The sequence below is a fragment of the Apaloderma vittatum genome, unplaced genomic scaffold (genome assembly GCF_000703405.1).
Source record: "Apaloderma vittatum isolate BGI_N311 unplaced genomic scaffold, ASM70340v1 scaffold16400, whole genome shotgun sequence".
Lineage (NCBI taxonomy): Eukaryota > Metazoa > Chordata > Aves > Trogoniformes > Trogonidae > Apaloderma > Apaloderma vittatum.
Genome location: NW_009693037.1, coordinates 13,604 through 30,988, shown reverse-complemented (window position 1 = coordinate 30,988; position 17,385 = coordinate 13,604). Strand labels below are relative to the sequence as shown.

At 38.0% G+C, this 17,385-nt stretch overlaps 1 protein-coding gene across 1 annotated transcript in view; it reads left to right on the top strand.

The window, feature by feature from the left end:
- COL14A1 (collagen, type XIV, alpha 1) overlaps nt 1-17,385 on the top strand; it is an 86,866-nt gene that overhangs the window by 55,899 nt on the left and 13,582 nt on the right. The window contains exons 32-39 of the mRNA XM_009877733.1: nt 1,829-1,906; nt 2,186-2,272; nt 6,436-6,489; nt 6,861-6,956; nt 8,142-8,195; nt 9,600-9,653; nt 15,253-15,306; nt 16,179-16,250. Coding sequence (XP_009876035.1) covers nt 1,829-1,906; nt 2,186-2,272; nt 6,436-6,489; nt 6,861-6,956; nt 8,142-8,195; nt 9,600-9,653; nt 15,253-15,306; nt 16,179-16,250 — 549 coding nt within the window. The remainder of the gene's footprint in view (nt 1-1,828; nt 1,907-2,185; nt 2,273-6,435; nt 6,490-6,860; nt 6,957-8,141; nt 8,196-9,599; nt 9,654-15,252; nt 15,307-16,178; nt 16,251-17,385) is intronic.

The following is a 17,385-nucleotide window of genomic DNA, read 5'->3' as shown; positions in this document are numbered from 1 at the left end:
AGCAACCCACATAATATTTTAAAATAAGAATGCTGAGTCATTCAACATTCAAATGGTGAATACGGCAATTCAGGGAATGTCTGTTTGTTCTTTATTTTACACCAACATGCTTTATTGCTGTGGATCTCTAGATTGTCCAATCCAGAGAAGATGAATGCATTTATGTGCCTGTGTAGGACTGCATAAACTTGGCTGATACTGTCAACCTTCTATTGTTGAGAATAACAGAGTAGCTTGGGATGGACTGTGTTAGGGAAAAAAATGGCAATATTACTTGCTTCTGAACCTAAGCTGCTTTCTGCGCAACCAGCTCAGGCATTGCTACACTTATTTGAGATGTCTTACTTGCTCAAGTGTGGTATCTTGCAAATACCCAGGGTCATTCTGAGGCCCAGAGCATTCATGCATGTTTATGTGCTACTGTGCTCAGGCTAATGAGTTCTCCCACAATTAGTAGATCTGAGGTGTGTAGTGAACAGGCATCTCTGTGACTCTGCATGGATCCAACTTGCATTTGACACAGCCAGAGACACGGGCCTGCTGGACTCGGGATAGACCTTTGTGGAGCCAAACCAAGGGCCCAAAAGGTGCTTTCATGCTGCACTTTGGCTGTATTAGGTGTTTAGCATGGAGCCACCTCACATGTGTCTGCATCTGTAGTACAGACTATCTGCAAACCGGCTAATCTGTTTGCAGATGAGAAGAATTTCTATGTATATGAAAGTATCCCTTTGTTTAAAATGTAGTTGACTTATATAAGAAAAAGAAAACGTGGCAAAACTGGAGGTGCACATATGTAGCTCATTTTAACAGCTTTAGAAGCAATTAAGTTTTAAGAAAGTCTTTAAATTCACTCCTCTGTTCTAGTGTTAAAATAATGCCACTGAAAAGAATAATGGGAGCAAAACCAAAGAGAGTTCTATCTCTAGCAGTTCTTCCCATTTTTAACATGTGGGGTTAATTTAATGAGAGATTCTGTTCCATTCCCCTCACTATTCAGTACGCACATAAATGAGGCATGGAAAAAAGATAGAAATAGTAACAGAAGAAAGCTTCATCTCCTTAGACCCCTTTGTTCAGTTCAAGGCTGTGAAGGAGATAATTGGGTTTAGCTGTTGAGTCCTATTTAGTATATTGTTTCCGAGTACCTAACAGACATTATTTTTACCAAATGTGCGCGTTCTTGTAGATTAAATTCTTGTCCCAACCATGTTCCCAGACCTGTGGTGGGAATTTTCTGCCCAATGTTGTCATGTGTTGAGCAAGCTTTTCACCATCCTTAAACTTTTGTTATCTGAGGATAACGTGGATAAGAGAGGGCATATTCCAAAATAAAATAAAACTGGAGAAGATGATAAATATTATTTGTGGCTCAGCTCCAGTGTAAGTACTAGGCTACAGGAGACCTTGTTCCAGATGAAATACGAGTGCTGTACCAGTGGGTTAAGAGAAATCATTCAGTTTTGAGAAGATGAGCTCTTTTGCCTGTCCCTTGATGCCTCCTTTGCTAGAAAAATGGAGGCACTGTTGGGCTAAATCAGGAATTTAATCCAGGAGGTGGGGATAATCTAGCAAATTCCTGCAGCATTTAACCTTGAGCAGTTTGCTCAATCCATGTAAGGTCTGGTAGTTCAGACAATTTGGTTAGAACACAAGCCTTTGACCATTTAAGTTAGTGTGTTTGTGGCTAGCTGCCTGAAGTCGTTAGCCTTTCCTCTGTCTGATCCAAGTGCTTGAATCAAGGTAGCTTTTCTTGCTGATGGCTCCATTTTGCACCGATCTTATTACTGACAGTCATCTTGTACATCACCCTTGTTTTTTGAAACAGTTGCAGTTACAGATGTTTGACATTGTTTGTGCTACCTCATGGGCCAATCGAGACAAATGCTGTGAGCTTCCTGGCTTGGTAAGAAACCTCTTTGAATAACTGTAGAATTTACATTTTACTTTCTCCTTTAGTGAGACAAATGTTTTAATGGAAATGGATGGTTTAAGCGTTTTCAGAAAAGCCTTAGTCTGCTTGAACTACTTGTCCTATTGAAAGTCCATGTGATCTATGTTTCTGAATCGCTTTTGAGGCACTTCTGAGGCATCCACACAGTGCAGTGTCTTAGATTCATAAAATTCGTAACTTTTCAATCAGGTCTGTGGACATTATACTCTTCCTATCTTGATCTTTCCTTAGAGAGATGAAGAAAATTGCCCTGCCCTTCCTCATGCTTGTTCCTGTTCAGAAGCCAATAAGGGTCCGCTTGGACCTCCTGGACCACCGGTAAGGTTTTATTCACGTTTGTAGTCAACTGTACCGAATAGTCCACTGGCCACCCTTCATTTCAAAACATGTGAAAGTACTGCCATTGTATAACTGAATCAGGTTAAATCAGGGGGTTAAGTGTTGGCAGAGATATAAAGATTACATTAAATTTATAGCAAAGATGATAAGTAATGTGCTGCAAATAACCTCCTCACCTAAGAATTCAGTCAAATTTTCGATGGTTTAATCTAGACCTGGAGCAGTTAAGGTCATCTTTAGACCCTGGCTCTGTTACCTCTCTGCAGCATTAGTAGATATGTCATAGTGCTGTTTGGTTTCTGTTTTTAATTACCTGCTAACTGTCTACTCTAGCGCATGTGTATTAAATGTAGTTTAGAGTTTAGATTTCTGAAATGATCAGTTTACAACGTGCTTATGAAGTAAAGGTATTGGATGTGGCAGTGCCCTGTATGTGATAAAAGATGAGACTTTCCTATCTTAAAAGCCTAACCTAAGAGTTACAACGTTTATTGGAAAGCAGAACTGAAAGTGCTCATTCTTCTGAGAGCTCCTAGAGGCAGAGCAATACCCAAAAGAATTGAAGGGGAGAGAGGATAAAATGAGCTGGCTTTGGTGAAAGTTGAATCGAACCTTTTTCTAGCTTGCCAGTAAATGATGAAATACACTCTCACAGCTTTTAGCTGGACTTTGTGGTGTGGCTTTTATAGCACTCATCTATCATGTACATGTTTACCACATAAATGTTGAGTAAGTGTATATCTAAATTCCTTGCATAACCCATGGAACTAGATAGGTCTCTTCTAGAATACAATTAATTAGCTTTACTTCTGTCTCAGTGTAGTATCTTAGAAAGATGGGATAAAGCTGCTTTCTCTTTACTGGCTTGTGAAAGAATTCGGACAATGGATCAGACCAGACAACTGAGATATGAGTTGTTAAAGTGAGATAACTTAATCTCGCATCTCAGAGGTGATTTTTAGCAGCTTAGAAGAGTTGTAGGTTCTATTTGCAAAGATCTAATTTTGGCTTCGTCTAATGAGAATCCTGACTGGGATGTTTGTAGAATAGTCCCATGTTTTTCATTATACAACTAGATTGATAACTCTGATTGGCATCTTAGGCCTTCTTGCTAAGTTGGCTTGTGCCCTCTTGTGAACAACTCTGAACTATGTTTCTCTGCTTATACTGTGTCCTGGATACTTCAAGAGAATTTTTCAAAGAGAAGGAGCCAGTGAGGAATACGAAGGAAAATAAATTTATGAAAAGATTAAAGTAAATTATATGAGATACAGATATGTTCAACAATGAAATTAACTTGCGGATGAGACATTTCTTTTGTAGATCCTAGCACAGATCCCAGTAACAACTCAGGTGTCAGGCTTTCTGCAAGAAACGTTCCTCGAGTTCTGGTACAAAAACTTGAAAAGCAACTCACTGAAGTGGTGGATCTCGAACAAGGAAAAATTATTCTGTTCTCTTACTCGAATATACATTATGAATCAAGTATGGATTAAGATTTTAACTTCTGTATATAGGTGTCTAGTTTATGTTCTGTGAAAAAGGCAATGGGATAATTCAAACAAAAATGCAATTGAAATTATTTGACTGGAAGGATGTATGTTACTATGGTTCAAAACATATACAGATCAGGAATTGCCAAATGTTGGTCCAGCAGTAAAATAATGTACTTCTATTTATTACATTTAGGATTAACAATATTTTGAGTAGCATAGTGCTGTGCAAGAGGAAGTTTAAAATAAGGCAGAAAAATCCTTGCCTAGGCAGGGGAGTGTGTGATTCTGGAACTCAGCTTCTTATAAGAAATACTTTTTTTTGCCAGACAGATGGCATAGCTCTGCAAAAATATTAAGAGGTCTAGGAAAAAGCAAGGCAAAAGAATAAACTCGGTGTTTGTCTCTGCGCCAACCAAAAGTCAGAAAGTCACATGTGCTGTTTCTGGTCAGTACTGCTCCAAGTCATTAAAATGTCCTGTGGCTTTTCTCCAAGCCAAGGATTTTTGTGTTTAAGGGGTCAGGATTCCACCATGTAGCCAGTTTTAGACATTAGACTAAAATACCAGAGTAAAAGGCTTCCATTTGTTTGAGATAGTATCTTTGGAAATATATTTTTAAACTCTATTAGGAAGTGGGCAATTTTTAGGGTAAGACAAAATATCACTTAGAGTCAAGATTATCTGGCAGGTTTCATGATGGGATACTTTTTTAATGGCTTAATCTTTGCCAGAATTTGATCTGCTCTCTGAAGTTCTCCATGCAAAGTGAAAGAAAGATACTACAAAACCCTGTGCCTGCATTTTGAAAAGAGTGATGCAGAACTGGAGATGAGGAAGGAGATGATGAATACTGGAAGACCAGAGAAGTTTAATTGCAATGAAAATCTTTCAGTGCTTCATGGGTTATGATTATTAAAAAGAAATAAGGAGGTGACTTGCTAACAGTTGATTAAGAACTGTTTCTAGGGGAAAGTACTGGCTATTAAGAAGTTATTTAAAATAAGGGAAAAAAGGCATAGTAGAAAATCTTGTCTAGAAGTAGAAGCCAAAGAAATGGAAAATTTAAAATTAGTCACATGAGCTTAATAATGCTAGGGAATAACCACCAAACAAGTTTATTCAAAAAATGAGAGAGGCTTTAGTGACGTCTTCAGATCAAATCAGTGCTCTTCAGGAACTCGTGCTTTTACTTGTGCTTGAGTTTCTGCCAAACTCAGAGTGCATCCTAAAGCATATAAATTCTTAGCTCATCATCGAGCTATTTTTAAATATATATCATTACTTAGTAAAAAAAAGGAATTTGTCTCTGAGAAGAAAATGGGAGAAAAGAGTGATTTTATTTATGTTAAAAAGTTGCAGTTATTTTGCTGAACATTTGCATAGGAATTGTTAATCTGAGAGAGAGGTAAGAGACAAGCAGAGGCAGGAGAAAGGGCAGAGGGAAGCTACTGGGCTGGAATGCAGAAATATGAGGACCTGGAATTTGGGAACTGGCAGCTGGAACGGTGGTTCTGTGGAGAGTGTGGGATGAGATTTTAGGGTTGGACTGACCATGATGGAATGGGTCTTGGCCACAGAGCTGTGGGATGGAAGTGAAAAGGTTGAAAGAGCTGGGGAAGGGAGTAGAAAACTGCTCTGTGATCACACATATGAAGATTGTCTCATGATACCTTCACTGAACAGCAAAAGTACTTCCAAAAGGTTCTGTATTGACATTCATCTTTAAAGTTTCATAAATACTACATATACATTTAATCTAATGAGCATATTTTCTTTTTTTTTATTGTCTGTAATGTAACTCCTGTTATTTTTATAAGTATTTATTGCAGCCTCTAAAGAACATTATTCAGTTATGGTGCCTGCTTGTACAAGGTCTTTTTTGAGTACGAAGAAGGGCAGAATCCCTCTAAAGGTCATATCTCAAGAGGTTAAGCAATATATTCATATGGAGTAAGATGGAAATTGATGTGAAAAAAGTGAAAAAAAAACCAACATATTTTTCTTTATGCTCTCCTAGAGGACAAAGCATATCCAGCATATGTATATGCAAAATATGTTCATGGCAGCCATCCATAGATATATGCAGCTCCAGATGACACCAATAAAAAAGGCAGCGGTTGGTTAATAAATGATTAACAGATGTAGGCACCACTGAAGAAAGCAAAAAAGAGAAAAATGGGCAAAAGAGTGTTTTACTTAAGAGTAGCTCTAAATTAAACCATGGTAAGTCTAGGAGATTCTGGAGTTGTTCTGACTGAAAAAATGTTCCTGAGTCATTGGAAACTCAGTCTTTAACAATGTGGTGATCTTGGGGAGAATGGACAGTTGTGCAGAACAGTTCAGAAACTGGAGGAGAACTCCTGAGACATTGTGTACATTTATATCCATGTGGTAGCTTTCAGTGTTATTTTGATGCTTATGTGGTGTGCATTCTTGGCTCTAGAAAATAGTCACATCTGTGTTTAAATCTGTTCCTGTGTATGGCCACGCTTAAATGTGTTCTCAGTTTAATTACTGCAGTTGAAGGATATTCACTGATTCCTGAACACTTATTCAGTAATGAAAAAACCTCAACTATTTGGGCTTCTCTGGATTTTTTTATTTGAGAATTTTGATTTTCAGCAAGTCCTGTGCTTGTGCTTCACAGGGTGGTCCAGGTGTCAGGGGTGCCAAAGGCCATCGTGGTGATCCAGGTCCAAAGGTACTTAGTACAGCACTTTACAGTTGACAGATGTACAAGTTTTTTGTTCATCCCTCCTGCATGTAAACCTTGAAACGTATTCCAGATTGTCTCTGATGTCGCCGAGAAAAAGCACAGTGAAATGCCATTGGCGTGTGCCGTTTATTCCTTGATAAAAGATAGAAAATTCAGAATGCTTCTGTCACAGCATAAATCATCATTTTTTTGGTGTTTATAGAAGAACCACGCAGTTTTAAATTGAACCCTAACTGCTCAGTCAAATGTTAACCCATATTTCAGATGTTTTTGAGTCTATTGGTATTTTAATCTTCAAACAGAAGATGCCTTTGTCCATATGATAAGAGTTTAACTTATGTCCTGTGCTGCTTTAGGGACCAGATGGACCTCGAGGTGAAATTGGTGTTCCTGGACCACAAGGACCTCCAGGACCACAAGGACCCAGTGGACTTTCTATTCAAGGGCTTCCTGTGAGACTTATAAAATCACCAGGGTTCTTTCTCGTTGTGTTTTGAACATCACATACCTTAGGCTAGGCCAAAATATCTTTTGGTGTCATGAACAGAATCTAATTTTCAATATTTGAGATGAAATCACAGATTTGGGTTTAACCCATAGGAGGCTTGGATTCAGTGCCAATGTACCTGTTTGTATTTGGGTTTGAACTTTTAGTTAGTTGGAGGGGTTTGATCACAAGTTGGATATGACCCCGGTGTTAGCATCCAAACCTGGAGACAAGTGAAAGAAATCGCAGTGGGGGTTGTAACCTGGACCCAAACTGAACTGCTGGTATTTTACACTCTCCTGGTTGTGTTATTGCTCGTCACAGGTCAGTTCTGAGTTGGAAGGTGTACCCAAGCAAGAACACCATGTTCACTGCCAAAATTAAGCAGTGGTATTTGCTAGACTTGCAGTCTGTCATCAGAGGAGATGATTAGGCCTGGAGCTTTTAATGCTCTTGTGAAATGAGTCTCACAACTTCATCATACAGACACGTTGGTAGAATACTGAACCAGCAGCACTGATCTTGTTTCATATACAACTGTAGTATAAGAGTACACACAAGCCTTGAAAGGGATTAGATACCTTTTTTGGCTAGACTTTTTTTTTTTTCAAAATTTACTCTGGTATAATGCACTTCCTTCTTTTTACCCAGTCTGTGTGATATTGCTGTACCAATCTAATGAAGTGATTTACCAAAGCTATATATTCTTGATGATGCTGAATAACAAAAAATACATTAAGAATAGTTATTTCATAGACAAAATGTATTCCTGCATAGAATTTATTTAAATTTAGTTTATTATATTGAAAAATATATTTTTTCTTGCATATGTGCTGTAGAAACATATCTAGTTTCCATAGATATCCATTAGTTTCATCATTAGACGAAATATTTCAGAGGGCTGGAGAGAAACAGATTCCTTTAAGGAGAAAAGAAAATTGTTACCTTTTTTATGTTTCGTCAGGTTAATTCTGAAGTCTTTTAAAATTTTCTTTATTTTCTGTATTTGTAAAGATTTCATTTGCAGTTTTGCAAAATAGTCTGTATATTTGGTGTTCAGTTGTTTTTGACTAAAGAATCTGAAAGGAACAATTAAAAATTGGAAAGTAACCATGTATTTCATTTACTATGTATGATTCTTAATTTGCAGGGGCCACCAGGTGAAAAGGGAGAGAAGGGAGATCTTGGTTTTCCTGGCCTACAGGTATTCCCTAAGTTACTGTTTAACCTGTCACTTAGTAGTGAAGTTTGAATATTGAACTGACATCATTGTGAATTTAAGGCACATATCCAAAACTGCTGAGAAGTGTGTTGTTGGGGGTGAATTTGAACGTAGATTTAGAATCAGGAATCTAGGGTATGCTGGTGTGCAGATCATTCAGGGCCTGAACAATTGGTGACTTCTGGACCTTGTTAAACACTGAAATTGGATCTCTATATACTCAGAAACTGTCCATTCCTAGATTTCTGCTGGCACAGTGAATAATTTACATTTGCTTGTCTTCACCCTAAACCCATTAGGTTCTTCCTGGAATTATCTAGGAGGATGGATCAGACAATCTATTGATGCCATCTTTCATAAGACTGGTATCTTAAAAAGCTGTAGTATTATTCCGTGAATGTTACTCAGTTTGGTGTCTGGTATTTAGCCTGGAGAAGCGTTCCAATTTATTGTTGCTTTCCAGGATCATTTGCTCTTCCCTTTTTGGATGGTTCTCTTCTGCTTATATCCCTCCAGTATTTGTTGGATGTTACCAGATTGCCCTCTCTAGATCATATCTGCTAGGGTTAGTAACCTCATACAGCTTTGGTAACCTCATAAATCAGCTTTGTTAGCCTTCTGGACCGCTGCAGTAATGGTCCCAGACTGCTGCTCTGCAGCCTTCTTGAGCCAGAGGGTGGCATTTCATCTGAACAGGGAACTCCTGGACATCACCTGTAGTCCTGCCCAGGCAGGTATCTCCTCTTTGATATTGCTGTGCTGAGTTCAGGTGATATAGTAACAGACACTGTTTTAGGAATAAGAGGGAGAAACAGCAGTTGGATTTTTTGGTTAAGGTACTGATGTTGCAACATGGGAATGGCGTCGGAAATCAAGCCCTTTTCAGCTCAGTCGTGCAGGAGGCATAACTTGACAAAATGGTCGATGTTATTAACAGAGGATTGTAGTGAGGAGGTATGAAGCCTGTGCATTTTAACAATGTCTGTTTAGCCATCTCATTTCACAGAATGGAATCTTTTCAATGGCCCCACCATTTGCACCAGGGGAGGTTTAGATTAGATATCAGGAAAAAAAATTACTGAAAGAGTGGTGAGACATTGGAACAGGCTTCGCAGGGAAGTGATGGTGTCACCATCCCGGAAGGTGTTCAAAAAACCATACAGACATGGCATTTGGGGACATGGTTTAGTAGTCATGGTAGTGTTGAGTTGACAGTTGGATGACATGATCTTAAAGATCTTTTCCAACCTTAATGATTCTTGAGCTCGCTAGTTCTGTTTATCCAAAACATTTGTCCACAAGCATGTACTAAACTTTCGCTGAAAAGTGATTTACTTGGATTCTGTTAACCAGATCTCATCATCTGATCCTCCTTTTAATGTTTAGGGTGTCCCAGGAGCATCAGGTTCACCCGGAAGAGATGGAGCACAAGGTCAAAGGGTAAGGTAAACTGAACCTGGTTCACGTGTGTTTTAAGAGCTTTGATTCCATAATGGATATGTTTCCCAGCTTTGTTGACTTTATTGACTTATTATTATTATTATTTCCCAGCTTTGTTGACTTATATGTCACTTGTCTTCTATCATTTTTGGAGACCCCTTTCTCTGTAACAATCAGCAGAGAAGACAGAGATAGGGTGGAGTATCCTTCTGTCAGATAGAACAGGGTTAGGAAAAACTAGATGAGTAATGGGGAGCCAAACACTATGTTTGTATTTAATGCATTCAACAGGAGTAGGTGTCACTTGTGTCCAGCACTGCCCATTAGTCTATTTGCTTATACATTTAAAATTAGATGGTGCTTAAATGGTACATAATTAGCATGCAGTCCAGTGCAATGATGTATATTTTCTTTCTAGATAATTAATGAATAACAGAGACAACTATACAGGAAATAGTTATTGAATCTAGAGAAAGGAAAAGATGAAGAATAATATTAAAATTTGGTCAACCTTATTCGACTTCTGGTAGAACAAATGAAGATACAGTCTGTCTAGGAATAAGTAAAAAAAAATTCATATTCATGTGTGCAGTTAAAGGTTTAAGTCCTCCTCCCTGTCTCCTTCGGGAGACTTTGGTTTCATTATTAGTCAGGCACTGGAAAGTTATTGTTAGCATAGTACTAGGTTACTGTCTACAGCAGAAGTTCATTATTAAATATGACTTTTCAGTTTCATTTGAACAAGATTTGCATATGCATGATCCTTTTTTGGATATGTTAATGTAACTTGAACTTCAGAGAAATCTGGACCTTCTTTGCATTTCTGGCATTAAGCTGAGACCTTGTTATAAAAAAATATCCCTTTGGCAAAATGTGCATTTGAGCTTGCTATTATGAATTTAAGCATGGGCATATCTTTATGTATAGAAGTAATTCCACTGAAGTTACTGTGGAATGTGGCCAATGCATAGATGTTTTTTCTCTAAAATCAAGAAAGTAATTTTACTGAAATAAATATTTACACAACATGATCATCGGATGAATAACCTTCTAATCAGATGAACAGCCTTCTAATTTTCAATTAAGTTGTGGTGAGATATGAAGGTAAATAGATTCCTATTCCTACTTTTTAATACTATTGTGACTTCTTCTGTATGGAAGCTCATTATACACATTTTTAATGTCTTGTTTTTGATTGTATTGCAATTTTTCCTCCTAAATTCCTCAAGCTTGGTGTCACCTGTTCATCACTGGATTAAAAAAGACCTGGAGCCTGGTGGACATTTGAATTTTTGGGTGGCCTGTGCCCACTCTTTCTGCGTTCAGGATTCTGAACTTCAAGGGGAAAAGAACTCTGTTTTTTTACTTTATTCTGTAGCTAACTTTATATTTAGCAGGGGAGGCCCTCAGCCATGTCTTGATGTCAGCCAACAGTTCAGAAAGGGTCTAGTTTTCCCACATATGGGAAAATCAGCATATTATTACAGAGAAATCGTGTTTCTGAGAAAAGGCAGCAGGAGGACCAGTGCAGCAAAGCCTTTTAATACAGCCTGGAAAGCTCATGCAGTGCTTATTCTGTAGAAGGCCTCAGTGTTGTCTATAATAAGGTAGGGCAATTACGTAAATTGACAGGTTTTAGAGATATGGTAATAATGCTTTGTTCGTATGTTTGCTTTCTTCTGATGTTAATCAAAGGGGCTGCATAAATAGCCTAGATCTCATAAAATTTGGTCCGTTAGCCTGTTACTGTCTCTGTGTGACCCTTGTGCAATAGTGTCCAGCCATAATTATTTCTATGGCAACGAACAATCATGCTATACTAATTTTCTGCTGTTGTAACTCACTTGATGCCTGTGAAGTTATGACAACATAAAATTGCTTTTAATGGGTGAAGATTCAAACCAATGATTTCACCACTGTCTCTTTGAAGGCCAAGCACTTGACAGAGGCATAATTCTACAGGGTATGACTGCAGCAATGGCAAAGGGGAACTGGAAAATTCCTGAGAAGTAAATTGCCATTTTATTTAATGTTTCCTTTGTTGGGCTTCCTCCTGTTAGCCAAGATGTCAAACTGTTTTGCAGTTGTTACACTATAAGAACTGAGATTTTCTATGCTATTCATAGTTTAGCTATCATTGCCTCTTTAGTATTTACTGTTCATTGGAATATCTTAATTGTAGCAGTACCAGTGCTGTAAAGTACTTAAACAGATGGCTAAATCTCACTGATTTTAATGGGAGGTAAGCATGGGACTGATATTTATTGGGAGATTTCTGAGAACTTTGCTGAACTGGGGATAATGTGATATTGGACTCAAGCAGTCCTTGAACAGAGGTTTCTTCCTTCCAGTTGCTGGTAGCTGGAACCATTACTTCTACTTTTTTTTCCCCCTTCCTTTTTGTTTTGACTTCTGTGTTCATAATTTCTGTTATGAATTTTGAAATCAGAGGAATTTCCATTGTCCTGACTCCAAAATTTGTATCTCTTATGCCCATGACGTTTCTGCTCGCTATTGTTTCATGGCTTCCTCAGGGTGGTTTCTCCTGGCCAAGTTCAGAAGCATTGACCAACGTTGCCTTATTCTGCCTGAAGACAGTGGTCAGTAGTAAGATACCTCTAACTGATAGAGAAGATGATTCAGTCTCTTGAACATTTCTTCAGCTCCTAGTGGCTCCTGTTCAGCTCACTGTGAGAGCAGGAGAGCAAAGAGACCGTCTGTGAGTCACAAAACCTTTGCCTATGGCCTAGTAAATTAGATATTGCCCAAAAATGATTTTGAGCATTGGCTAGTGGCCTGTGCAGTCTAAGGCTCTTCATTCTTCTTGACAGTGTTGGGCTGGGCCAACTCTTTTGGGACATTGTTCAGGGAATAGCATAGATCAGAAGGCATTTTCAGTAAGGAGCTTATATTCACAATGTTTTAGTGGGATTTATAGAATCATAAAATTAAGGTTGAAAGGTACCTTTAGAGGTCATCTAGTTCAACAGTCTGCTGAAAACAGGTCTAGCCAGAACAGGTTGCTCAGGTCCATGTTAAGTCTTGAAGAACTCCAAGGATGAAGATTCAACAACCAGAATAACCTGTGACAGTATGAAGTTTCATTGTAACATTTCTTTTTTCGTAACATCTAATCATAATCTCTCCTGTTTCCACTTGTGTCTCTTGCCTCTTGTCCTACCACTGTTGTGCACCTCTGAGAAGAGTCTGGTTACATCTCTTTTTCCTCTGGTCGAGTAGTCTGGACAGCAGTGACGTTGCCAAGCAGTGGCAATAATGGGAGCCAGAAAAAAATACATTCCAAGTCCTCCTGCCAGATTCCTGGTACCTCCTAATCTCTGCTCCCAAGTTCAGAATGAGTATCAGCTCCATTCTGGCCATCAGATGGTCTGAGTAACATCATCTTCAAACCCCGTTGGCTGCACAAACAAATAAATAACTTTGGTCTTTCACCTGTGTGATAGAATAGGCATTGCCATGCTCTTTCTTGAACCAAACCTCTCTTCGGCTTTGTTTATAAATAGCATTTTTCAAGTCTAACATACAATAGGAGGTGATTTTTTTGCGGGGAGGCGATAGAGACACAGTGCTAAAAGAAATTAATCTTATGGATGTACACAGGAGATGATTCTCGAGCAGCCAAGAGTAAGAATACTGCTCAGAAGAAAGAAATTGTGAACTATATTCAAAGAAAATGTAATTCTGATCATGCAGATCTTTGAAGTGGATAGAAGAAGAAAAGGACATACAGCATCATTTTTCTTTGGAAGTTTATGCGGATCCACACTAGATCTTAGGAGTCAGTGGAAACCTCTTCATCTCTCTCCTGCTAGTTAAATAAGTACTGAAGAGGATCAGCCAGTTTTCATCCTGCTTTAGGGCTAATCAAAAATAAATGCAGATTTAAAATCTTTGCTTTAAGAAGGGAAACATACTTGTAAATATGAAGGCATAAATATTCCTGAAGGCCTTACTGTTATAAAAAGAAAGTCTAGACTTCTCTGTTGTTGTAAAACTGAATAGCTATAACTGAATTTTTCAGAACGTTGTTAACAATTAAATGCTTCTTCCAGAGAGTATCAGAAACTTTATTTTATAATTTTAACACATTCCAAAGTTCCTTATACCATTCTTTTTTTCCTCTAGAAACATAAATTTTGAAGACTGACTATACTGATCTTTGCAAATTTTTTTGAGTTAGGCTTGCAATCTTTTCTCTATCTATGTCTTAGAACTACTGCCATAGAGACATTACTAGTCTATCTATTTTAATGTGACTTAACTGTTACATTTGCTTTAGTTCTTATTGAGACAGGGAACCTGCTTTGGGCCTTGAAACTTCAGGAATCATATGGCTACACTGTGAAATAAGAAAGTTATTTCCTTATCAAGACTGCAGATGTGTAGATGACATAATATGTGTTACTCTGTGGCTTATTTTATCATTGAAACACCCATCTGGTGGAATTTTAAAAAATCTTTTCATGGTACATGGCAGTTAATATTCCCCAGCCAGTTTTTTAGTGCCATGTGATAGCAGATTTGAATCATAGTTTCCAAATTATGTAAAGCATAAAATTAGCAGCTCATGCTATATTCATTACTAAAACCATGACATAAAGAGTTTCCCCAAAAAAGCATGAAGCAAAAACTATGTGACTTTTTTTTTTCTGAAACTCTATGAGTTACTGAGGCCTAGAATGTTCTTTACTGTGAGTGTCAGCATAAACACTTTTAAATCTTATTTTCCTTTTACTCTTGTCTCCATATTCTGGTCTTGAGCCACTGATAAATCCATATTTCTCCTTTTTAGGCTGTGTAGTAATTTAAGAAATGACTTATCACCGTGCTGTTCAGAAACCTATGCTTTGTAGCATGTGAACACAAGATGTGCATATTCATTAATTGGCAAGAATACTTTGTTAATAGTGTATTTTCTTCTACATCTGGTCAGTATGTTTTTTTTACGTTTTATTTCCTATGCTTTGCCTGCCTTCCACTTTCCAAGTTATCTTTGTTTTTTGGCTCTCATTTCTGGAAGCTCTGAAGCACGTTCATAATGTGAACCACTTTCCTGAATCAGGACCTCGGTGATAGCTAGTACGGACGGACAGTTTTGCTGGGCAGGGAGATAGACTTTCAGCTTTCAGCACTTAATCAGTGGGACCATGAATAGTTGCAACCAGTGAGAACAGATGTAGAAGTGTGACCCATCCTGTGGCAGAGAAGCCCGACAGCAAATGCTCTCCTCTCCCTCACTCCAGCAGTGTTACATGCAAAATTCACTGAGAGGTGAACATTGCCAGTACAGAGTTTTGTATTGTTGCTTCTTACAAATATACACACTATTGTGACACTAGTTGGATTTTATTTGTTTTTTTAATCTCAGCTACAGTACAACTTCTTTCCAGAAAAAAACCCTCCCCAGGGCAAATAAGGGTTTTCTAAGAAACCACTACCACCAGTTATTAATTAAAAAACCCCAAACCCAAACAACCACAAAACAAAGAAAAAAAAGAAAAGTCTTCTAGATGAAATGGAACATATTCATGAAGTACATGTAAAAGCTGATAAAATTGCATATATTTCTCTTTTATAGGGCCTTCCTGGCAAAGATGGACCCACAGGTCCACAAGGACCTCCTGGCCCAATGGTGAGTCTTACCCATGGAATTTGTTACTGCAAACATCAGCAGGACTTTGGGGTGTTGTAGATCACTTATCTAGGCTTCAGTGGATAGCCCAAGGCCAAAGGTTCTCCTTGGAAGTTAAAATTCTCATGACGCAGAGGGTTGGCAGAGAGCTGCTCGTCCAGTGTGATTTCTTTCTGCTCTCACTCAGCTCAAGAAGAAATGTCTCCCATGGGAAGGGGAGATGGTTGTTCCATTGATATGTTGATAGCTTGTTCTTAGTCAAGTAACTACACTATATAAAGGGAATTGGTGCTCCTAACATTTGAAATCACTTTCTTTTTCTAAAAAATTCCAACTGAGATTGTTAGCTGAAGAGAACTGCCAAATTTTCTTGGTCTGGAGGCTGGAGATAAGTGCAAGTATCAAAAGCTCTCACAGAGTAATTCAGAAAGACAGCAGAGGCCATGTTCAGCCTTCAGAGCAAGATGTGTGTTGCCTTCAGTTCAGTCACATCCTTCTCAGCTAGGTGAAACTGCTGATGGTGTTGAGTATTCTCCAAGCAAGCCTGCACTTTTTACAAAGAATGTTCGGAGTCGTCATCCCCCAAACGTGGTAGTAACGCCACTGGATTTAGTCTTGCAATTCATCAGTCTGGGCCTGGCAAGAGCACAAGCCTGTTTTTCTCAAGTGCTTTTTGCAGAGCTGTGCTTCCAGTGCTCTTTTTTGCTGCAACATACACATCTTAGTCCTCTCTCCTGGCATCTCTGGTCTTTGATGGACAGAACTGTCTGTGCACTGTCTGCTTTGTTCATCTCTCCATCACAGTTGTTTCTCCCACCAGGGCTCATAGATGTTGATTGTCATCACCATTTTCTTTCTCTTTTTCCATGTAGGGCATACCTGGTGCTCCAGGTGTTCCAGGTGTTACTGGAAGCCAGGGGCCACAAGGTGATGTTGGAGCTCCTGTAAGTAAAATTAATTAATATTGCTGAATTTGCTGTTGTGCGTTAGTTGGTTTCTGATCCCCGCAACTCTGGTTTACAGAACTCCTCGATATTTATAGCTTATGATCTGTTTGCAGTTAGTGCCTAAGCAAAACACGATACTGGTCTTTCTTTGTTCATTTTTCATAATTAAATTTATTTGTTGATCTTACATATAGTGTTTAGAATATAGGGATTAGAGAGTCAAAACAAGATTAAAACACAGAGGTTAAAAATAGGACAGTATATGAATTTGTAGTCTATGTATAGTTACTTTCTCTTTTTTTTTTCTTTGCACTTCAAGCAACTGTCGGGAAATTAAACTATGCCACTTATTAACCTGAACATTTCCGAAATGTTCTTTTGAGTTTCAAACTCTGAAAATATTGCATGAATAAAAAACTGACTTTACTCCGGGTTTATGTCAGCACAACTGACTAATCATGAGAGATTTTTCTAGACTGTTAATATAAATTTGACCAGCAGTTTCACTGAGTGGAACATTACACCCTCTATACCTAAAATTAGTATTAGGAACATCTAATACTAAGTTTGTCTTTCACATACAAACCACAGTTTAACTAGAAGAAAGGAATACAACTGTAAAACGAGTGTGTAAATTACGTAAAAGAGAAAATTTACAGTGGACCTCTTTTGTCTGTAACAGTTCAGATAATATTGTGTATTCACGTTTTGACATTTGACTTGTTTTTTTAATAAAACCTTCTCATTTTTCCCCATATATAACAATGGGTGTTCTACTTACTTTTTAAAGCCATCAGAATGGGTCAGTGTGTATTTTTTGACTCTTTTTTTTAGAATAATATTTTCTTTTTTAGTTCAAAATCCAGTTTGCTTTGGAGATTTAATCCAATGCAAGCAATTTTATTCAGTTAAGTGGAAACGCAATGACTAATAGTATACAAGCAAAGATAATAACCTAATGCTCAGTTCTGCATAGTTTCTACGTGCAATCATGAAATCTATTAAGACTTGATGAGCCATGGAACTTATTACTATCAATGTATAACATGCTGAATATTCAGTTCCTGTCCAAACACATGTTCCAGATATCTAACTCAATTTCCTAGAGTGTGGATATTCCTGTGCATCACGT